The 23,281-nt window shown below is 50.0% G+C and overlaps 1 protein-coding gene and 1 long non-coding RNA gene across 3 annotated transcripts in view; both read left to right on the forward strand.

Moving 5' to 3' along the window:
* LOC140399337 (uncharacterized) overlaps positions 1-21,927 on the forward strand; it is a 47,883-nt gene extending 25,956 nt beyond the window's left edge. Inside the window, exon 2 of the long non-coding RNA XR_011937680.1 lies at positions 21,549-21,927. This is a non-coding gene — a long non-coding RNA (uncharacterized lncRNA). The remainder of the gene's footprint in view (positions 1-21,548) is intronic.
* Positions 586-20,633, forward strand: asb6 (ankyrin repeat and SOCS box containing 6). Of its 2 annotated transcripts, none has more exons than XM_072488870.1 (7): positions 586-648; positions 2,536-2,703; positions 4,307-4,482; positions 11,046-11,152; positions 14,017-14,125; positions 14,214-14,300; positions 17,673-20,633. In XM_072488870.1, the coding sequence occupies exons 2-7, from the start codon at positions 2,582-2,584 to the stop codon at positions 18,353-18,355; spliced, it is 1,284 nt and encodes a 427-aa protein (XP_072344971.1). In that variant the 5' UTR covers positions 586-648; positions 2,536-2,581; the 3' UTR covers positions 18,356-20,633. The 2 variants fall into 2 exon arrangements, with proteins under 2 accessions (XP_072344971.1, XP_072344970.1); XM_072488869.1 differs by lacking the exon at positions 586-648 and adding an exon at positions 1,413-1,639.
* Positions 21,928-23,281: the final 1,354 nt, after the last annotated feature.

Raw genomic sequence — 23,281 nt, forward strand, 5'->3', positions numbered from 1 at the left:
GTTCAGACTTTGGGGATTTAGGGGGTTCAGAGTTTGGGGATTTAGGGGTTTCTGAGTCTGGGGATTTAAGGGGTTCAGATTTTGGGGATTTGGGTGTTTCAGAGTTTGGGGATTTAGGGGTTTCTGAGTCTCAGGATTTAGGGGGTTCAGATATTGGGGATTTATGGGGTTCAGAGTCTAGGGCTTCAGAGTCTGGGGGTTCAGGGTTGAGTGTTTCGGGTTCAAAATTTGGGGTTCTGTGTTTGGGGATTCAGATTTTGGTGGTTCAGGGCTTGGGAGTTCAGAGTTGGGGTTCTGAGTGTGGGGTTCAGAATTTGGGGGTTTCAGTGTTTGGGGTTCAGAGGTTTGGGGTTCAGGGGATTGAGAGTTTGGGCTTCTGAATTTGGAGTTCAGGGGATCAGAGTTGAGAGTTTGGGGGTTCAGAGATTGGGGATTTGGGGGGTTCAGAGTTTGGGGATTGAGTTTGGGGATTTGGGGGGGTCAGAGTCTGGGGGTAAGTGTGACCTGTGACCAGCCTCTCTTTCCCTCGGGGGGGGGGGAATCCGAATTTTCCCGCCAAGGGAACCAAGAATCCGGAACCTTCCTCCCGGGGCCGCCGGATGTGCCTCCGCCCGGCGGCATTTAGACACCGCGCTTCCGGCCGCGAAGGTGAGTTTGTGTAGCGGGCGCTGCCCCCCCCCCCCCCAATAATACCCCCAAACTGCTCACAATATTCAGATTGCTGGGATGGGCTCTGCAGGGCCGAGCTCTACTGGGATGGGGTCTGCTGGGCTGAGCTCTACTGGGCTGAGCTCTGCTGGGATGGGCTGGGCTGGGTCGGCTGAGCTCTGCTGGGCTGAGCTCTGCTGGGATGGGCTGGGTCGGCTGAGCTCTGCTGGGATGGGCTCTGCTGGGATGGGGTCTGCTGGGCTGAGCTCTGCTGGGATGGGATGGGCTGGGTCGGCTGAGCTCTGCTGGGATGGGCTCTGCTGGGCTGAGCTCTACTGGGCTGAGCTCTGCTGGGCTGAGCTCTGCTGGGATGGGCTGGGCTGGGTCGGCTGAGCTCTGCTGGGATGGGCTCTGCTGGGCTGAGCTCTGCTGGGATGGGCTGGGCTGGGTCGGCTGAGCTCTACTGGGATGGGCTGGGCTGAGCTCTACTGGGATGGGGTCTGCTGGGCTGGGCTGGGTTGACTGAGCTCTGCTGGGCTGGGCTCTGCTGGGCTGGGCTCTGCTGGGGTGGGCTCTGCTGGGATGGGCTCTGCTGGGCTGAGCCCTGATGGGATGGGCTCTGTTGGGATGGGCTGGGCTGGGTTGACTGAGCTCTGCTGGGATGGGCTGGGCTGGGTTGACTGAGCTCTGCTGGGATGGGCTCTGCTGGGATGGGGTCTGCTGGGCTGAGCTCTGCTGGGATGGGCTCTGCTGGGCTGAGCCCTGCTGGGATGGGCTCTGTTGGGATGGGGGTTGCAAACGGATTACTGCCAGGTCTCTGCCAGTTCTTTCTGGTATTGGTGATCCAGAGCTGACTAACCAGAGGATTCCACACCGATTACCTCAGGGGGGTCTCCAATGTTTACTCCTCTGCAGTTCCTGCTCCTTACCGACCTGAACCTTTGTGGAGGTCCAAAAATTGTTTCTGGTGACTCTGCAGCTGCTGAGCTTTGTAAGTCGGCCAGGGGCTTGGAGACCTTAAAACTAAGGTATAACAAACTCTGGCAGCGAGGACCAGGACTCCACAATGTTGGGTCACAGATGGGCCAAATCAAAGTGACATTTCAGGAGCTGGTTCTTTCCCTTGAAATAGTGAACTTGAGGAACAAGCCAGTGTGCGGAGAAGACTAATCCACTGAACTAATTCCGGTGGAAAGAGGTTACTGGCTGAGGCAAGAGATCAGCACGGTAGCATTGTGGATAGCACAATTGCTTCACAGCTCCTGGGCCCAAGGTTCGATTCCCGGCTTGGGTCACTGTCTGTGCGGAGTCTGCACGTTCTCCCCGTGTCTGCGTGGGTTTCCTCCGGGTGCTCCGGTTTCCTCCCACAGTCCAAAGACATGCAGGTTAGGTGGATTGGCCATGATAAATTGCCCTTGTCCAAAATTGCCCTTAGTGTTGGGTGGGGTTACTGGGCTGTGGGGATAGGGTGGAGGTGTTGGCCTTGGTGCTCTTTCCAAGAGTCGGTGCAGACTCGATGGGCCGAATGGCCTCCTTCTGCACTGTAAATTCTATGATAATCACCTTGTATCAAAGATATTCCTCAATGCTCAAACCTCCTCGACTCATTTTAACCATGTACAGTGCCGGGGCCGGGGGGAGATTATTGCTGCTAACTGCCCTAACTTTGTATCTGTTTTCCTGCCTCGCCCACAGATGATGCATGGTGGGGTGGGGAGTGGATATTGTAATACTCGAGGTATCTGGTCTGTGTATGGGATGAGCTGGTTGCATCAGAACCTGGAGAGTCTTTTCCTACCGGGCACGCTCTGTATGTTTCTAAATTGCTCCCTTGAATGTGTATCTTGCTCTCAATTGCTCATGTTGCTCCCTGTTTCTGCTCCACAGACGATGTGCTTTATGTTAGCTGCATCTCAGTGAAAGTGGGAAAGCTATGCCTTACCTGCATGGATTCCGCCGCATCATCTTCGAGTATCAGCCGCTTGTTGATGAAATTCTCAGGGTCGCAGGGTTAGTTGAGGCAAGCAGAGAGGGCAGCGATGGAAACCCAGCCAGGTCAGTGAGACAAGTTGTCCAGTAACTTTACGCCTGTGGGGGTTTGGGGAAGGGGCTTTCTGATCAGGTACAATCACCACATGGATTCCAGAACAGTAACGTGGTCCGAGGGCAATTAGCAATGGGCACTGAGGGCCTGCTGGACTCTCAAATTCCATTCATTAACTTTTCAAAAGAAAATATCCAGTAACTGCCTGTTGTCTTGGCACCAATCTGCCCGAAACTTCATCAAACCTTTCACAACTCCATTTCCTTCAATGAATTCTCCTCGTTGGCTCTGGAGAACAATGCACTGTTGGCGGGTCAGTACTGAGGGAGTGCTGCACTGTCAGAGGGTCAGTACTGAGGGAGTGCTGCACTGTCAGAGGGTCAGTACTGAGGGAGTGCTGCACTGTTGGCGGGTCAGTACTGAGGGAGTGCCGCACTGTCAGGTAGAGGCTTCGGTTTGGTCCCCGATCCGGGAGAACCATCGGTTCGTCCCGGGGAGAATGAATGGAGGGTTCCTGAGCTGGCACAGGGCAGGAATTAGAAGGATGGGGACCTGGTTTTAGATGGGACGTTTGCGAGCCTTGGGGCGCTGGAGGAAAAATTCGGGATTCCTCCTGGAAATGCCTTCAGATACATGCAGGTAAGGGCGTTTGTAAGACGGCAGGTGAGGGAGTTCCCGCTGCTTCCAGCACTCAGGATCCAGGATAGGGTGCTCTCGGGGCTGTGGGTTGGCGAGGGCAGGGTGTCGGCGATCTACCAGGAGATGCAGGAGGAGGAGGAGACCTCGGTGGAGGAGCTAAAGGGTAAATGGGAGGAGGAGCTTGGGGAGGGGACAGGCGAGGGTACGTGGGCGGACGCCCTGGGTAGGGTTAATTCTTCCTCCTCTTGCGCCAGGTTTAGCCTGTTACAATTTAAGGTTCTTCACAGAGCGCATATGACAGGGGCGAGGCTGAGCATGTTCTTTGGGGTGGAAGACAGGTGTGGGAGGTGCTCACGTCCATATGTTCTGGGCGTGCCCGGCGCTGGATGGGTTCTGGAGGGGCGTTGCGAGGATGGTGTCTAAGGTGGTGAACACCCAGGTTAAGCCGAGCTGGGGATTGGCACTATTTGGGGTATCGGACGAGCCGGGAGTGCAGGAGGCGAAAGAGGCCGGTATTCTGGCCTTTGCGCCCCTGGTAGCCCGGCGGAGGATTCTGCTTCAGTGGAAAGATGCGAGGCCCCCAAGCGTGGAAGCCTGGACCAGCGACATGGCAGGGTTCATTAAATTGGAGAGGGTAAAATTTGCCTTGAGAGGGTCTGTGCAAGGGTTCTTCAGGCGGTGGCAACCGTTCCTAGACTGTCTAGCGGATTAGGAGGTGGTCAGCAGCAGCAACCCGGGGGGGGTGTACTTTGTGTTTTCTGCTGTGTTTTTTATTGCTTAATGGGGGGTTTGTATATTGGGGGAATTCGTGATGTAGTTGTAAGATGTTTATTTATGTGTTCTTTGTTTTTCTTTTTTCTGTAAGGGGGGGGCTTGTTGAAAATATGTAAAAATTTGAATAAAAATATTTCTAAAAAAAAGGGAGATTGACTCTGACTGGCAGCGCCTGTTAATGTTTGCTTGGTTGAGTTGCAGTGTGGGCCCTGTGAGTGCGCCAGACCCCCGAGCTCTGCTAGAACTCCTGGAGAGAGAGTCACAATCGGACTTCTACGAAGAAGCTGTCAGTTACTCACTGTTGAAAGTGTCTGAGGCTGGACTGGCCAGTGCTGCCGAGAAGCTGATGCTGCATGGAGCTGACCTCAACTTTGAAGGTTTGTATCATCAGGGGGGAGGGTGGGGGGGGGGGGGGGGTTGGCGCGGACGGGGGAGGTGTGGCATGGGGAGGGGTAGCGGGGGGCGCAGGCGGGGCGGGTGCGCGGAGGGGGCAGCTCCTTCACTCCGTTTCTGCGCAGAGAATTACCCAGACTGTAGATAACACAATCAGGCCATTTAGCCCAACTGCTCCTTATTGGCATTTCTGCTGCCTGCAAGTCTCCTGCCCATCCTCCTCCCCTTCACCCCATCCTATCAACAGGATTGATTCAGGATCTCATAGTTAGGGATCCTCTCTGAAGGAGCGATCACAATATGGTGGAATTTAAAATACAGATGGAGGGTGAGAAGGTAAAATCAAGCACTAGTGTTTTGTGCTTAAACAAAGGAGATTACAATGGGATGAGAAGAAGAACTAGCTAAGGTAGACTGGGAGCAAAGACTTTATGGTGAAACAGTTGAGGAACAGTGGAGAACCTTCCAAGCGATTTTTCACAGTGCTCAGCAAAGGTTTATACCAACAAAAAGGAAGGACGGTAGAAAGAGGGAAAATCGACCGTGGATATCTAAGGAAATAAGGGAGAGCAGCAAATTGAAGGAAAAAGCATACAAAGTAGCAAAGATTAGTGGGAGACTAGAGGACTGGGAAATCTTTAGGGGGCAACAGAAAGCTACTAAAAAAGCTATAAAGAAAAGTAAGATAGATTATGAGAGTAAACTTGGTCAGAATATAAAAACAGATAGTAAAAGTTTCTACAAATATATAAAACAAAAAAGAATGGCTAAGGTAAATATTGGTCCTGTAGAGGATGAGAAGGGAGATTTAATAATGGGAGATGAGGAAATGGCTGAGGAACTGAACAGGGTTTTTGGGTCGGTCTTCACAGTGGAAGACACAAATAACATGCCAGTGACTGATGGAAATGAGGCTATGACAGGTGAGGACCTTGAGAGGATTGTTACCACCAAGGAGGTAGTGATGGGCTAGCTAATGGGGCTAAAGGTAGACAAGTCTCCTGGCCCTGATGGAATGCATCCCAGAGTGCTAAAAGAGATGGCTAGGGAAATTGCAAATTCACTAGTGATAATTTACCAAAATTCACTAGACTCTGGGGTGGTCCCGGCGGATTGGAAATTAGCAAACGTGACACCACTGTTTAAAAAAGGAGGTAGGCAGAAAGCGAGTAATTATAGGCCAGTGAGCTTAACTTTGGTAGTAGGGAAGATGCTGGAATCTATCATCAAGGAAGAAATAGCGAGGCATCTGGATGGAAATTGTCCCATTGGGCAGATGCAGCATGGGTTCATAAAGGGCAGGTCGTGCCTAACTAATTTAGTGGAATTTTTTGAGGACATTACCAGTGCGGTAGATAACGGGGAGCCAATGGATGTGGTATATCTGGATTTCCAGAAAGCCTTTGACAAGGTGCCACACAAAAGGTTGCTGCATAAGATAAAGATGCATGGCATTAAGGGGAAAGTAGCAGCATGGATAGAGGATTGGTTAATTAATAGAAAGCAAAGAGTGGTGATTAATGGGTGTTTCTCTGGTTGGCAATCAGTAGCTAGTGGTGTCCCTCAGGGATCAGTGTTGGGCCCACAACTGTTCACAATTTACATAGATGATTTGGAGTTGGGGACCGAGGGCAATGTGTCCTAGTTTGCAGACGACACTAAGATAAGTGGTAAAGCAAAAAGTGCAGAGGATACTGGAAGTCTACAGAGGGATTTGGATAGGCTAAGTGAATGGGATAGAGTCTGGCAGATGGAATACAATGTTGACAAATGTGAGGTTATCCATTTTGGTAGGAATAACAGCAAAAGGGATTATTATTTAAATGATAAAATATTAAAACATGCTGCTGTGCAGAGAGACCTGGGTGTGCTAGTGCATGAGTCGCAAAAAGTTGGTTTACAGGTGCAACAGGTGATTAAGAAGGCAAATGGAATTTTGTCCTTCATTGCTAGAGGGATGGAGTTTAAGACTAGGGAGGTTATGCTGCAATTGTATAAGGTGTTAGTGAGGCCACACCTGGAGTATTGTGTTCAGTTTTGGTCTCCTTACTTGAGAAAGGACGTGCTGGCACTGGAGGGTGTGCAGAGGAGATTCACTAGGTTAATCCCAGAGCTGAAGGGGTTTAGGAGGAACTTCTTCACCCAAAGGGTTGTGAATCTATGGAATTCCTTGCCCAGTGAAGCAGTAGAGGCTCCTTCATTGAATGTTTTTAAGATAAAGATCGATAGTTTTTTGAAGAATAAAGGGATTAAGGGTTATGGTGTTCGGGCCGGAGAGTGGAGCTGAGTCCACAAAAGATCAGCCATGATCTCATTGAATGGTGGAGCAGGCTCGAGGGGCCAGATGGCTGACTCCTGCTCCTAGTTCTTATGTTCTTATGTCCCTCTGTACAAGAGCAAACTACCATGGAAGCTGGAAATCTGATTTATAACAAAAAAAAGGGTGCAGGTCTGGCAGCGTCTGTGGAGAGAGAATTAGAATTAATGTTTCACGTTCAATAACCTTTCATCGGGACAGTTCTAATGAAAGATTAACAACCAGGTTTGATCCCGACCCCGGGTCACTGTCTGTGTGGAGTTTGCACATTCTCCCCGTGTCTGCGTGGGTCTCACCCCCACAACCCAGACTATGTGCAGGGTAGGTGGATTGGCCACGCTAAATTGCCCCTTAATTGGGGAAAAAAAGAATTGGGTACTCTAAATTCATTTTTTATAAATGCTGCCTGACCTGGTGAGTATTTGCAACATCTTTTTTTTTCATAATATACCCTTTTATTATTTTCTCTGTTGTGTGTTTGTCCAGCTTCCCCTAAAATGTATCAGTACTGTTCACCTCAACCACTCCCTGTGGGAGCGAGTTCTGTATTCTCCCCACTCTGAGTAAAGAGACTTCTCAAATTCCCGATTGGATTTAGGAGTGACTGTCACATATTGATGCCCCCCCTGCCCCACCAAACCCCAACCCAGTTCAAGTTTCACCCACAAGTGGAAACACTTTCACTACCGTTACCTATCAAACTCCTCCGTTATTTCAAAGATGTCTATCGGGTCATCCCTCAGCCCTTTCTTTTCTAAGGCGAAGCAGCAGAGCCAATCCTGCCTGTCCTGTGTTATTACACCCTGGGCTAGTGAACCGTCAGTTCCAGCCCCACTTGGTCCGGAGTAACAGCACAGGTGAAACTAGATTTTATATTAATACCCGTAGCTTGGGTTAGGGTTAGTCGAATTGATGACAGTGACCAGGTTTGTAAAATTTAAACGTAAGTAACCTTTTATTATTAACAGTAATTATAATTAAATTGGTAAAAAATCCAACTGACTATCTGGTATCTGAACCCCCCCCTCCCTACTTTCTACACTTCCCCACTCTCTATATACACACACACACAACTAACCGAAGGAAAAGGATGGTTGAGAGGTAAAGAAAATATTAATCAAAAATAAAAGATTCAGGCGGGTGTCTTCCAGTTAGTTTCTTTCTCAAGGTTAGGTCTTCAGTTGGACATTTTCTTTTCCTTCATTTTGTAATGATCTTCACTGCAGACTCACTGAGACAGCAGGAAACCAGCCGCAGAGCGAGGGAGAACACACAGCTCCTCTCCCTTCGGGGGTCTAGAGGCTTCTGACAGGTTCTCTCCGAAAAACCACCCGGCAGGAACCAATCACTGACTCTTGTCAGCCAGAACACTGTCCCTGGCCAACCCACCGCTTCTCAGCCAACTAATTGAACTAAGGTCCTCCAAAGCTGGTTCCTAAGATTCCCTCCGTGCCAACGGGTCTGTTTCTCCTCTCCAAAACACAAAAGCTAGGATCACACTGTCCTAGTAAGCAGGCTGCTTCAGCTGGAGTCCTCTGCTTAAAGGCACATTCCGAAAATGGGTCCACGGACCAAAAATAATCATAGAATCATAGAATTTACAGTGCAGAAGGAGTCCATTCGACCCATCGAGTCTGCACCAGCCCTTGGAAAGGGCACCCTACCAAAGCCCACACCTTCACCCTATTCCTGTAACCCAGTAACCGCACCTAACCTTTTTTTGACACTAAGGGCAATTTATCATGGCCAATTCACCTAACCTGCACATCTTTGGACTGTGGGAGGAAACCGGAGCACCCGGAGGAAACCCATGCAGACAATGGAGAACATGCAGACAATGACCCAAGCCGGGAATCGAACCTGGGACCCTGGAGCTGTGAAGCAATAGTGCTAACCACTGTGCTACTGTGCCGCCCAACTTTATTTTAATTCTCAACTCTCTCTCTGACTGGTTGTCTGGTGGGGTACACTGGGTGAGCTGTGCGTTGTTGACTGGCTCTGTCTGGTGGTGTACACTAGGTGAGCTGTGCGTTGTTGACTAGCTCTGTCTGGTGGTGTACACTAGGTGAGCTGTGCGTTGTTGACTGGCTCTGTCTGGTGGGGTACGCTGGGTGAGCTGTGCGTTATCGACTGGCTCTGTCTGGTGGGGTACGCTGGGTGAGCTGTGCGTTGTCTACTGGCTCTGTCTGGTGGGGTACACTAGATGAGCTGTGCGTTGTCGACTGGCTCTGTCTGGTGGGGTACACTAGGTGAGCTGTGCGTTGTTGACTGGCTCTGTCTGGTGGGGTACACTAGGTGAGCTGTGCGTTGTTGACTGGCTCTGTCTGGTGGGGCACAGTAGGAGAGCTGTGCGTTGTCTACTGGCTCTGTCTGGTGGTGTACACTCGGTGAGCTGTGCGTTGTCAACTGGCTCTGTCTGACAGTGTACACTAGATCAGCTGTGCATTGCTGACTGGCTCTGTCTGGTGAAGTACACTAGGTGAGCTGTGCGTTGTCTACTGGCTCTGTCTGACAGTGTACACTGGGTGAGCTGTGCGTTGTCTACTGGCTCTGTCTGGTGGTATACACTAGGTGAGCTGTGCGTTGTCGACTGGCTCTGGTGGTGTACGCTGGGTGAGCTGTGCATTGCTGACTGGCTCTGTCTGGTGGGGTACACTGGGAGAGCTGTGTGTTGTCTACTGGCGTACACTAGGTGAGCTGTGCATTGTCGAATGGCTCTGCCTGGTGGGGTAAACTCGGTGAGCTGTGCATTGCTGACTGGCTCTGTCTGGTGTTGCACACTGGGTGTGCTGTGCGTTGTTGACTGGCTCTGTCTGGTGGGGTACACTAGGTGAGCTGTGCATTGCTGACTGGCTCTGTCTGGTGGGGTACACTAGGTGAACTGTGCATTGCTGACTGGCTCTGTCTGGTGGGGTACGCTGGGTGAGCTGTGCATTGTCGACTGGCTCTGTCTGGTGGTGTACACTAGGTGAACTGTGCATTGTCGACTGGCTCTGTCTGGTGGTGTACACTAGGTGAGCTGTGCGTTGTCTACTGGCTCTGTCTGGTGTTGCACACTGGGTGAGCTGTGCGTTGTTGACTGGCTCTGTCTGGTGGGGTACACTAGGTGAGCTGTGCATTGTCGAATGGCTCTGCCTGGTGGTGTACACTAGGTGAACTGTGCATTGCTGACTGGCTCTGTCTGGTGGGGTACGCTGGGTGAGCTGTGCGTTGTCTACTGGCTCTGTATGGTGGGGTGCACTAGGTGAGCTGTGCGTTGTCGACTGGCTCTGTCTGGTGGGGTACGCTGGGTGAGCTGTGCGTTGTCTACTGGCTCTGTATGGTGGGGTGCACTAGGTGAGCTGTGCGTTGTCGACTGGCTCTGTCTGGTGGGGTACGCTGGGTGAGCTGTGCGTTGTCTACTGGCTCTGTATGGTGGGGTGCACTAGGTGAGCTGTGCGTTGTCGACTGGCTCTGTCTGGTGGGGTACGCTGGGTGAGCTGTGCGTTGTCTACTGGCTCTGTATAGTGGGGTGCACTAGGTGAGCTGTGCGTTGTCGACTGGCTCTGTCTGGTGGGGTACGCTGGGTGAGCTGTGCGTTGTCGACTGGCTCTGTCTGGTGGGGTACGCTGGGTGAGCTGTGCGTTGTCTACTGGCTCTGTATAGTGGGGTGCACTAGGTGAGCTGTGCGTTGTCGACTGGCTCTGTCTGGTGGGGTACGCTGGGTGAGCTGTGCGTTGTCGACTGGCTCTGTCTGGTGGGGTACGCTGGGTGAGCTGTGCGTTGTCGACTGGCTCTGTCTGGTGGGGTACACTAGGTGAGCTGTGTGTTGTCGACTGGCTCTGTCTGGTGGGGTACACTAGGTGAGCTGTGCGTTGTCGACTGGCTCTGTCTGGTGGGGTACGCTGGGTGAGCTGTGCGTTGTCGACTGGCTCTGTCTGGTGGGGTACACTAGGTGAGCTGTGCGTTGTCGACTGGCTCTGTCTGGTGGGGTACACTAGGTGAGCTGTGCGTTGTCGACTGGCTCTGGTGGGGTACGCTGGGTGAGCTGTGCGTTGTCGACTGGCTCTGTCTGGTGGGGTACGCTGGGTGAGCTGTGCGTTGTCGACTGGCTCTGTCTGGTGGGGTACGCTGGGTGAGCTGTGCGTTGTCGACTGGCTCTGTCTGGTGGGGTACGCTGGGTGAGCTGTGTGTTGACTGGTTCTGTCTGGTGGGTCTCCTCCAGCAATGACTGTGTTGTCTTCTCTGTAGATCCTGTCACATATTACACAGCCTTGCATGTGGCAGTCTTGCGCAATCAGCCCGATGTGGTGGAACTGCTCGTTCGGCATGGAGCCGACATCAACAAGAGGGACCGGGTAAGAAAGACCTCAGCAACTGTTCTGAATTCAATCCTAAACTATCCAAGCACATCACTGCCTGGGTTCCCTTTCCCGCCTCACAGACTCGAGCCCATAAGCCAGTTGGCACTCCCAGTGCAGCACAGAAATGATGAACTGGATTCTCCGCCCCGCCCCGCTACTTTTCTGCCTCGACCCGCCGGCGGGATTCTCCGTTAGCTCGGCCAGTCAATGGGGTTTCCCATTGTGGGGCAGCCCCATGCCGTCGGGGAAAACCCCCGGGCGCCGGCAAAACAGAGAATCCTGCCCGATATCTTTCAGCGGAGACGTTAAACCTGGTCTCTGATTGTTGTCTGGGCTGAACATTAAAGATCCCATTAATGGCCATTATTTGACGGAAGGGCGAGGGAGTTCTCCCCGATGTCCTGCCGAATATTTGTCCCTCAATCAATGCCTAAAAAGAGACCAATCATGATCTGATTGAATGACAGAGCAGGCTCGAAGGGCTGAATTGCCCACCTGCTCCTTGTTCCTGTGTAAAAAGGCTGGAACCTGAACATTCAATATATACTTGACCTTGTGGAAGGACAGGAAGGTCGGAAAAGATAGCTCCGTTAATTAAGGATGACAATACAATAGTGAGAGTTGACCTTAGTTGTAAAGGTCAAGACGCAGAATCAGTATGGATAGAGATGAGAAATAGTAAACGTAAGAAGTCACTCGTGGGAGTATTTGAGAGGCCCCCGAACTGTAACCACACTTGTAGGACGGTGTGCAGGAAGAAATATTAGGGACGCATGAGAAAGGGACAGCAATAATCATAGCTAATTTTAATCAACAAATAGATTAGACAAATCACATTGGCAGAGGTAGTCTAGAAGATGAGTTCATAGACTGTTTCCGGGACAGTTTATTAGAGCCGTAAGTTCTACAGCCAACCAGAAAGCAGGCTATTCTAGATTTAGGTAATGTGCAATGTGACTGAATTAATTAATGATCTCTTAGCAAAGATCCCGAGGTGGCAGTGATCATAACATGATTGAATTTTGCAAACTGTTTGAGGGAGTGAAGAGTGGGTCTAAGACTAGTGTTTTAAATAAGGACAATTCTGAAGGCATGAGGAGCGAGCTGACTAAAGTGAATATGGGAATTAGGTTAAGCGATGTGGTGGCAGACATTTACGGTGATATTTCTTAACGCTCAACAAAGCTATATTCCAGTGAAAAAGAAAGACTCTGGAGGTGGGTAATTAAGGTAGGTAAAGATGGTATTAAATTGAAACAAAAAACATAAATTCCATGAAAATTAGTAGCAGGTCAGAATATAAATAAACAGCAAAGAATGACAAAAATGAGGGAAAAATTAGCGAATGAGAGAAAGATAGCTAGCAAGATAAAAACAGAGTAAAAGTTTCTACAGGCAAAAGGAAAAGAATAAAGTGATCCTCCAGAGAGAGAGAATCTGGGCAATTAGGAATGGAAAATAAAAGTGACAGATGCGTTTGTCTGTCTTCACTGTAGTGTCGAGGCTGCAAATAATATCCCAGAAATAATTGTAAATCAAGAGATAAATGGGAAGGATAATAATAATCTTTATTGTCACAAGTAGGCTTACATTACACTGCAATGAAGTTACTGTGAAAATCCCCTAGTCGCCACATTCCGGCGCCTGTTCGGGTACACAGGGAGAATTCAGAATGTCCAATTCACCTACCACGTCTTTCGGGACTTGTGGGAGGAAACCGGAGCACCCGGAGGAAACCCACGCAGACACGGGGAGAACGTGCAGACTTCGCACAGACAGTGACCCCAAGCCGGGAATCGAACCCGGGTCCCTGGCGATGTGGAGCAATAGTGCTAACCACTGTGCTACCAGGCAGGTGAACTTTAAAAAAATGTTTTTAATCAATCAGGAAAAGGTTACTGAGAAAATTATTAAAACTAAAGGTTGACAAGTCCCCAGGACCGGATGGCATTCAACCGAGGTGGCTGCAGGGATAGTGGGTGCAATGGTTTTAACTGTTCAAAATTCCGCAGATTCCAATCGGATTGGAAAATAGAGAATGGCAAGACCTCTATTCGGGAAAGGAGGGCGCCAGAAATCGGGAAACTGTAGACCAATTAGCCTAACCTCTGCCATAGAGAAAATGCTGCAAGATTATAGCAGAGCGCCTGGAAAATCTCAGTGCCATCAGGCTGAATTAACCTGGTTTTGTGAAAGGGAATCCTATTTGACTAAATTACTGGAGTTCTTTGAGGAAGTAACAAACAAACAACGTGGATAAAGGGGAATCTGTGGATGTGCTGTACTTGGATTTCCAGAAGGCACTTGACAAGGTGCCACCTCAAAGGTTACTACACAAAACAAAGCTCTTGGTGTAGAGGCTAGCACGTTAGTTAGCTGACAGGAAACAGAGATTCGGGATAAATGGTAATTTTCGGTTTGGCAAGATGTAAAGAGTGGCTTGCCAGAGGGATCAGCGTTGGAATACTCTTCACCAGAGAGTGGTGGAGGCTGCGCCATTGAATGTTTTTAAGGCTGAGTTGGATAGATTCTTGACTGACGAGGGGGAGCCAAAGGGTATGGTGGGAGGGGAGGCTTAAAAGTGGAGTTGAGACCACAATCTTAATAAGATCAGCCATGATCTTCTCAAAAGGATGAGCAATCTCGAGGGGCCGAATGGCCTAATCCTGCTGCAAACGTGTATGTTTGTACAAACATTATCTGGTGATTATCGCATTGTTGTGGGATTGTGCAGTGCACTGATTGACTGTCCCACTTCCTGCATTACAACAGAAACAACATTTCTTGGCTGTAAAACAGTTGGGGCGTTCTGGGTGTGCGAAAGGCGCTATAAAAATGTGGGTTCTCCTCTGGTGCAGGTTCACAGTAGCAGCCCACTAGACTTGGCGAGTGAGGAGGTGGAGCGTTTGCCGTGCCTGCGACGGCTCCTTGACCTTGGCGCTGACATTAACGGCATCGACAAGACTGGTCTGTCCTCTTTTCATTATTCCTTTATTTTTGAAATCTCGTCTGTGCTCGCACCTTCCAGTTAAACTTCTCCTCCCCTCTCTCGCAGGTAAATCAGCCTTGCTGCACTCGCTGGCCAGCAGTGATGGAGTGCAGGTCCACAACACTGACAACATCAAGCTGCTTCTTGAAAGGGGTACGTTAACGGGACGTTGTTTTAACCTTCACTCCCCACGCAGCCCTCTCCTGAACACACTGGCCTTTCCTGTGGGTGTGTCAAGGAGAAGGGCCCAGGCTGCCTAGTGTGTCGGATATCGGCAATGGTGAGAACACTTCAGAAGCACCTCATTGACTGCCGACCCTTCCTGAGCTGCAGACCTCAATGACTCCAATACCCTGTATTAAGAAACATTCTGATTGAGTGAACTTCCTGAATAACATCTAAATCTTTTGCTAACAATAAACTCCGAGCCAAACCAGTATCCCTCGGGATAACAATCTTTCCAGGCTCTTGGACAAAAGGTGAGTGACTTCCCCTCCAAATGTAAACCCTTTATAATTCTCTGCACCCCTATCTATTACTGAGATAAAAGCATTCGATGAAATGTGTTTCTCACCGTCTTCACTTTCTAATGCAGCTTTCTAAGTGGAGATTCCGGTCACTTGCACCAGTGCCACTGATTTAACATCCATTTCCTTTTCTTTTTTTTTTTAATAAATATTTTTATTGAAGTATTTGGAAAATTTTATAACAAAAACAGAAAAAGTTTAAACATTAACATGGTGCAAAAATAGATATATCACAGACCACCGAAAATAACAACAAACAAACAAACACAACCCCCCCCCCCCCCCCCCCCCGCCCCTCGGAAAGCTGCTACTGCCGACATTTTAAATTAAATTTCCCCGAGAAAGTCGCCGAACGGCTGCCCCCTCCGGGTGAACCCCAGCATTGATCCCCTTAAGGCAAACTTTATTTTCTCAAGGCTGAGAACCCCAGTCATGTCACTAACCCAGGTCTCTACACTCGGGGGCTTCGAGTCCCTCCACATTAACCAGATCCGTCTCCGGGCTACCAGGGAGGCAAAGGCCAGAATGTCGGCCTCTTTCACTCCCTGAATCCCGGGTCTTCTGACCCCCCAAAGATGCCACCTCTGGACTTGGCACCACCCGCGTACCTAGCACCTTGGACGTTGCCCTGGCAAACCCCTGACAAAGCCCTCCAAGCTTCGGGCATGCCCAAAACATATGGACGTGGTTTGCTGGGCTTCCCCACACCTCGCACATCTGTCTTCCACCCCGAAAAACTTACTCATCCTCGCCGCTGTCATGTGTGCCCGGTGTACCACCTTAAACTATTAAACTGAGCCTAGCACATGATGAGGAGGAATTGACCCTACTTGGGGCTTCCGCCCACAGACCCGGCTCTAACTCCCCCTCCCACTTGCCTTTAAGCTCCTCCGCCGGGGTTTCCTCCGCCTCCAGCAGCTCCTGGTAGATGTCCGACACCTTCCCCTCCCCCACCCAGGTACCGGACACTACTCTATCTTGTATCCCCCTTCGCGGCAGCAGCGGGAAGGCCACCACCTGCTTCCTTAGGAAGGTTCGCACTTGTATTTACCTAAAGCCGCTTCCATTTCCTTTTCTACTGCAAACTTTTCTAAAGCATCCCTGTTACTGCCACTAGTTTACCATCCAACACCCGACAATTAGCTTTCATATGCCCTGTCTTATGGCAGTAGAAGCATACCGGTTTCTTTACATCACTTTTATCCTCTACATTATCATTTTCTTTGACTAGAACAACTTCAGTCTCTCTCAAAGCGAAAATCTTTTCCTCCAGCTTCTCTGTGCGTTTGCAAGTGGAGATCTACTGCCCCCTAGCTGTCTGACATATACTCACCTGCCCGAACCGCTGCTTCCCTTACATTAGACGCTTCGTGGTCTTCCAGGTGTGACCCAATAGCTATTGAGATGCTGTTTCGGATATCATTAACTGTCTCACTTCTCAACATTCTGAAACCATCAGTCCAACAACATTTCTTCCTCCCAAACAAATTCTACACACGTTTCATTCAGCTTTTCTTTAAAATTTCAAAATTTCAACTGATATATTTCGGGGACAAGTTTGTAAGCATCAAATCCCGCAGTTTTAAGTGTCTCAGAATCTGAGGATCATTCTGCCGAAAGGCTGGGATACATATTCACAGCTTTCCCGACCAAAACAGTCTGCAAAATGAGTCGGTGTTCTTTAGCCAATTTAGCTTTGTAGCCACTTTTTCGAACGAGATGAAATATCTCTCGACGCCATCCTCAATTAATTGAGATAACACGTGACCATTCTTTATGATATAACATTTTGGAATCGGATTCTCTTTCATCTCATAACCTAAGTTTTTCTTTAGCGAGTTCATGCTGTCTGATTTCTCTCTCTCTGAAGTGGGTGGCATAGTGGTTAGCACTGCTACCACACAGCTCCATGGACCCGGGTTCAATTCCAGCCCTGGGTGACTGTGTGGAGTTTGCACGTTCTCCCTGGGTCTGCGTGGGCTTCCTCCGGGTGCTCTGCCTTCCTCCCATGGTCCAAAGATGTGCCGGTTAGCTGGATTGGCCATGATAAAATTGCCCCATCCAACGGTTAGGTGGGGTTATGGGGATAGGGGTGGGGGGGGGGAAGTGGCCCTAGGTAGAGTGCTCTTTCGGAGGGTCGGTGCAGACTCGATGGGCCAGATGGCCTCCTTCTGCACTGTGGCACATTTGTGAGCTGCAAACCACACAGGGTCCAAACTGCAACCCTCAGCTGCACCAAATGACTCCCAGGGCTTCTCTGAGCCCTTACTACCTGGATCTGCTTACAGCAACACCTTTTCTGTATTGACCCTTTCCCCTGCTGCAGAAAACTCCGATAAATTCAAATCAAAGAACCTTCTTAAGCTCCACCCATCTGCATGCGTACTTGTCTTTCAGAGTTCACTAATGAGTTTTTAAAAAGCTGAATACTCACATTCCACTGTACTCGGTCAGACAAAGAGCTATCAATTATTTCCGAGGTGTTTAACTCTAATCCCTGAGCAAAATATCTCTCTGGACTGCACTTTGCAAGCAGTGTGGACATCAGGTCTCCAGTTCTCCAGCTAAATAAGCCCACCTACTGTTTTATGGCTCTATCTCCTTTATCCTGACTATTAAACAAACATGGGAAACCTTCTGAACTGCAATTTTATTGGGGGTTCTCGAAAGGCCTGCATTTTAGTTACCTTACCTTCACAATAATTATCTTCCCAGAACTAAACATCACCTCTAAAATATCAACACAAACGATGAACTAGATATTAGTCATGCCCGAAATCAAAATCAGATCATCAGGTCATTATCACATTGCTGTTTGCGGGATTCCTGTGTGTAAAATACAGTCGCATTTCCTGCATTACAACAGTGACTACATTTCAAAAATGAATTGGCTGTAAACACTGAGACGTCCTATGATTCTGAAAGAGGCTATAAAAATGCAGGTCCTTTTAACCTACTTCTATCTGAAAATCTAACCTATAGTTCACTTGTTTGCTAGGTGCTGATGTGAAAGCAAACATGATGGATGGTGACAATGTCTTCACATTTATCATCTTCCTCCTGGGCGAGACGGAAGGTAGAGACCAGGAAGAGGCCGAGACGCTCCGGCGTTTCTGCCTGCAGACCACTCAGCTGCTGCTAGCTCACTCCGCGAAACCTGACGCCTGTCAGCCCGAGGACTCCCTCATCTACACCTGCATCAACCAGTTTGAAGTTCACCTTCCCATCATCAGGGTTCTCCTCGATTCTGGGGCTTCCAACCATTGTCCCGAGCACGGCCCTACCTGCTGGTCCGGATTCGCCCTCCTTTTTGAGAGACTGCGCGTGTTGTTAAACGGCCCAGAGTCCATGCTTCCGCATCGAGAAGCCTTGCAGCGCGCTGACGTGGCCCTGGAGCTGATGATGGGCAGCGTGTCTCGTCCCCAGCTCTCTCCGGGCTGGGAGGTTAAACCCGCAGCCTACTCCATCTACACTGACCAAGTGCTGGCTCTCTCCAAGCCCCTGAAGCTGCTGGACCTTTCTCCAGCTTCACTGAAGCACCTGTGCAGGGTGGACATTCGGCGACTCCTGAGGCCCGTTCCGTTGGATGCCAAAGTGAAGTCTTTGCCTCTGCCAGACCGGTTGAAGTGGTTCCTGTTGATAGAAAACAGCAAGGATGAGGAAGAGGATATGCAGCAGTAATCGCCCAGGCAGCGATTTGAGACTGTGCCTGAGATTGGAGGCACTTTCCTTACTTTTGCATTGGGTCTGCAATAGATAATCTTCAAAATGCAATGCAATTTGACTGCATGAACCCTATATTGGGATAACACAGGATCAGGAACAGTCTCATAGATCAAAGTGACACAAGTGTTGTGTTGCTCCTCGCCCCTTGCTGACTCTGGTGTACTTTGATACAGGTCTTGTCTCAGGATCTGCTGGTGACATTTAGAACATGATGATCACTGGGGGTTTCCATTGACTTGCGGGCCCAGTTTGGGCACTGCCGTCCTATTCGAGTAACTAATTGGGATCTGAGCTGGTCATTGAACATGGGCCAAATACAGTGATGGTCTCGGGAGAGGCTGTAATTCCAGGGCTGCGTTTCCTTGCTTTATTTTAGAAGATTCCATGAATAATGATTCCTGTCAAGTCTGCCCAGTCCATCGTCTCTCTCTCGTGTCCCTCCTTCTAATTGTAATGATTGTAAAAAGAGCAGGCAACATTGTGAAGGCAGAAGCCAGATTCTCACAGTGGGTCCAGCACTGAGACATTCCCACGCCGCTGGAGGCCCCCTTGTTGGGAGCCCGGTGCCCTTGCCGGGAGACCCCCCCCCCCCTCCCCTGCGCATGACCTCGTTTCCCCCCCCCCTCGCCTTTCTCGGTTGGGTGCAATAGGTTGGCACATTTGTAACCAATGCTTTGTGGCAACACCTAGCTCCCAACTTAAAACTGGATGAACCAGTATATTTGTGTATTGACATGACTCCGGCATGTCACCGTTTTACTGGATGGTTTTACAGACCCAGCATGCAGTGTCAGAACCCAACCTGGGCTGAGGGGAAAGTTGGCCTTCACATCCCTGAAGGGGAATGTGTGCTGTGGTTCCTGTGCTGGTGACTCTGGGGGGGGGTGGGGGGACTTTGTGCATTTCGATCAGCCCAGGTTCTGATGGTTCCCAGAGCCGAACAGCCAGTTGCGGATACTGGTGAAGCTCGTATATGATGAATAATTATTAACTTCACCTCCTCAAGGAAAAGAAACCGGGGAAAATAATTAACCGGATTTGTTTCAGGCCTGAAAAGCAGAAATGGCTTTGGTAAAAGTTGACTTTTGCAATTCTAAAATCTCTGCGATATTAATTGTGCTGCTTGGATGTTGCACCTTTCAAAGTGCTGCAATGCAAAGGTTCTGACAGCGCACAGCTTTCCCCAGGGTCACTGAAAGAGGGAGGGAAGGAGGGAGAATAAAATCTTTATTGCCCCCTTGTGCTGCCCCTGATTCTGCCCCAGTTGGTGCTCACGGAGAATCATCCTGCTGTGGATGGGGGGGGGGGGGGGGGGGGGGGTGCACTCACTAAGACTGCTGCATAACTTCCAAAACTACAGCTGTGATCGCTGGAACTAAAAAGTGGTGAATCTAATCCAGCAGGTGAATTGCTAACCGGGGGAATTAGCTCAGGATTATTACTGGGTGAAAAGGGGAAGAAGAGAGAGAGGTTTTTCCTGCAAAGGAATGTGAAATAAGTGATCAAAGCTGTTGTTAAAAAACACGTCCGTCGCAGCTTTTAAGAGGTGAATATAAAGAGCAGGAAGATGGGAAGCAGTTCCAGTTGAAATGCTAGCCCTGGGGCAGGGTTGAGGGGCTGAATAGCCTTCTGTGCTGAAACCTCACCCCACACTGGCTGTGGAATCAGACTGATTGAATATTTGTAAACCCAGTGGTGTATATCAATGACCGGTTGTGCAGGGAGAGGGAGCGATGTTCACTGCCCCCCACTGACACCACCCTCGAGGCCAGCTCCGAGCAGCTGCTGCACAGTTTCCAATGCTCTGGCCCCATCATGCTTTTAAACATGAATTGACGAAAGGGGCAGAGATCATAGTGCAGCAATCCCCAGACACGACGTATCGAGTAGTGACACAGGCGTAGCAGAGTTTTAGACAGCACTGCCCAGAGGGAGAGTTGGGCACATGAGGTTAGCACGAACTGATCCTGCCTGTAATTGTCTCCTCTCCTAGTCAGCACAGTCTCCATGGGTAGTGTCCCCTTGGGAGTCGGATCCATCAACTGAGGGGGAACAAAGTTCCAGGTCACAGTGAGAGCTGCCATTTCCCGTACCAGCCTCCCCGAACAGGCGCCGGAATGTGGAGACTAGGGGCTTTTCACAGTAACTTCATTGAAGCCTACTTGTGACAATAAGCGATTTTCATTTCATTTCATTTTCATTTCGGAATAAAGTCCCATTCCGCTCTGCTGAATCGGTGCTGGGTTTCACATTTCTTTTAGATTACACCCAGTGCTCTGGAGTTGTGCCATTCTCTCCTCTTTACCTGTCTCTCTCCCTCCACCCCGTACTCTCAGTGTGCTCTCCCGCAACCCCGCTTCTGACACAGGGTCAGCGAGCTTCATTTCGGAGCCAGACTGTCCACCCGGTAAATCACATCCCCGTTGTCCTGCGACACGGAGGCTGGGGTCCTGCAGAGAGAAGAGCAGCAGAGACAGACGATGGATTTGGAAAGCTGTATTTTTCAGAAGAAAGGAGAAGTCGGAGGTGAGACTCTCGCTCTGCTTCGTGCCTGCTTCAGTCCGCCAGCTGCTACCCTCTGGTGCACGGCCCAACCATCGAGACAGCGAGTCAGCATCAGTGCCGAGGACAGTAAAATGTCCCAAGACACTTTGCAGGAGTGTTATCGGAGAGAATTTCACACACAGCCACAGGACATATTTGGACAGGTGACCAAATTATTGGTGAAGGACGTTATGGAAGGTCTTAAAGGGAGGAGAGGCGGAGAAGTTTAGCATTCCAGAGTTTAAGGCCCACGCACCTGAAAATTGCCCGCCGCCAATGGTGTAGCAAAGAAAACGGGGAATGTGCAAGAGGCCAGAATTCGAGGACTGGGTGTGAGCCGACAGCAGGCTATTTGATCACAAGGGTGGCGCTTCTTTGACTCTAGTATTTGCCGCCTAATGTAAAATAGAAATGTATGGCACACAAGGAGGCCATTTGGCCCTTCATGACTGCTGGCCCAAAGAGTGGTCCAGCTTAATCCCACCTTGCAGCTGAGCCCTGGGGGTAACCAGTACCGAGCCAAAATACTTTAGAAATGCTTCCCTCGGGCAGCACGGTGGCGCAGTGGTTAGCACTGCTGCCGTCACGGCGCCGACGGTCCCAGGTTCGAATCCCGGCTCTGGGTCACTGTCCGTGTGGAGTTTGCACATTCTCCCTGTCTGTGGGTTTCGCCCCACAACACACAGATGCGCAGGGTCGGTGAATTGGCCTGCGCTAAATTGCCCCTTAATTGGAAAAAGTGAAATGGGTACACTAAATTTATTTTTAGAAAAGGAGAAATGGCTTCTCTGCTCGTTTGTCACATTGCGGTTTGTGGGATCCTGCTGTGCCACATTTCCGACGTTGCAACGGTGACTGAGGCACTGGGACATCAGGAAGGTGCTGCAGGAATACCGTTTTAACAAGAAAATACAGTTTCACGGATGAGGTTCAGAGCGTCTGTATAGCTGAGGGAAATTTAAAATTAAATAAATCTACGTTTTTCAGGCTGTTCCGTGTCTATCTGACAGATGGTAATGAAGTGTATTGCAGTGAGGCCTGCTGGAGAAGGTTAGTCAGAGGCTGAGGGGGCCTCAGCTGGAACAATAATGAAACGGGTCATGTAATTTTTTTGGGGGACTGTGATCAGTGATGGGACAGACAGAATCTGCCAGTGACTGGGAGACGAGTCCCCTCTCGGAACAGTCTGACTGTTTCAACAGCTGTGGGACTGGGACAGGTGGTGACGAGTCCACTCCCTGGGTGGCAGTCAGCCTCATGTCCTCCGCCGTGTCAGAGAGAAGGGGGTCTGAATGGAATACCTTCAGGCTCGGAGGCTTCTCCCCGTCAGAGAGCCGAATCATTCTGCCTCTGCTGCAGTCAACATCCTCGAGAACAGTTTTATAATCGGCTGCCTGGTCGCTCTGAGAGAGGAGGTCCACGTATACTGAACGTGGGGAGGGGGGGGAGTGGGTGAAAACTCGGCTACTTGACCATAAATCCTGCTACGGCCGACATTGAAGCAAGGACGACAGCACAGGGAGGGTGAGGAGGACAGACGGATAAACAGAAATGATCCAAAAACCTTACATGAGATTAAACGTAGAGTACGGCATTTTACATCTCACCCGTGTTCCACCATTCAATCGATCAGAACTGATCATCTACCTCAACTATATTTTTCTCTCGTATCCCTTGATTTTGTTTGAGGGGTGCGGCGGTGGGGAAGTGGAATTGTCGCTGGACGAACAGCCAGAGACCCAGGGGAACCGGGTTTCAAATCGCGCCACCAGAATTCTCTAAGAGCACCTGGAAAAAAACATAGAATTTACAGTGCAGAAGGAGGCCATTCGGCCCATCGAGTCTGCACCCGGCTCTTGGAAAGAGCACCCTACCCAAGGTCAACACCCTCCACCCTATCCCCATAACCCAGTAAACCCCACCCAACACTAAGGGCAATTTTGGACACTAAGGGCAATTTATCATGGCCCAATCCACCTAACCTGCACATCTCGGCTGTGGGAGCACCCGGAGGAAACCCACGCAGACACGGGGAGAACATGCAAACTCTGCACAGACAGTGACCCAGCGGGGAATCGAACCTGGGACGCTGGAGCTGTGAAGCAATTGTGCTATCCACAATGCTACCGTGCTGCCCCTTTAATCCTTTGTTGATTGACGTAAAAACCCATCTGAGTTCACTAATGTCCTTCAGGGAAGGAAACCTGCCGTCCTTACCTGGTTCTGGCCTACATGTGACCCCCAGACCCACAGCAATGTGTTGACCACTTAACTGCCCTCAGGAATGCCCTCCGTTGTATCAACCACTACGAAGAAAACAAAAAGAATTGAAACCAG

Source organism: Scyliorhinus torazame, chromosome 22 (genome assembly GCF_047496885.1).
Source record: "Scyliorhinus torazame isolate Kashiwa2021f chromosome 22, sScyTor2.1, whole genome shotgun sequence".
NCBI classification, from domain to species: Eukaryota; Metazoa; Chordata; class Chondrichthyes; order Carcharhiniformes; family Scyliorhinidae; genus Scyliorhinus; species Scyliorhinus torazame.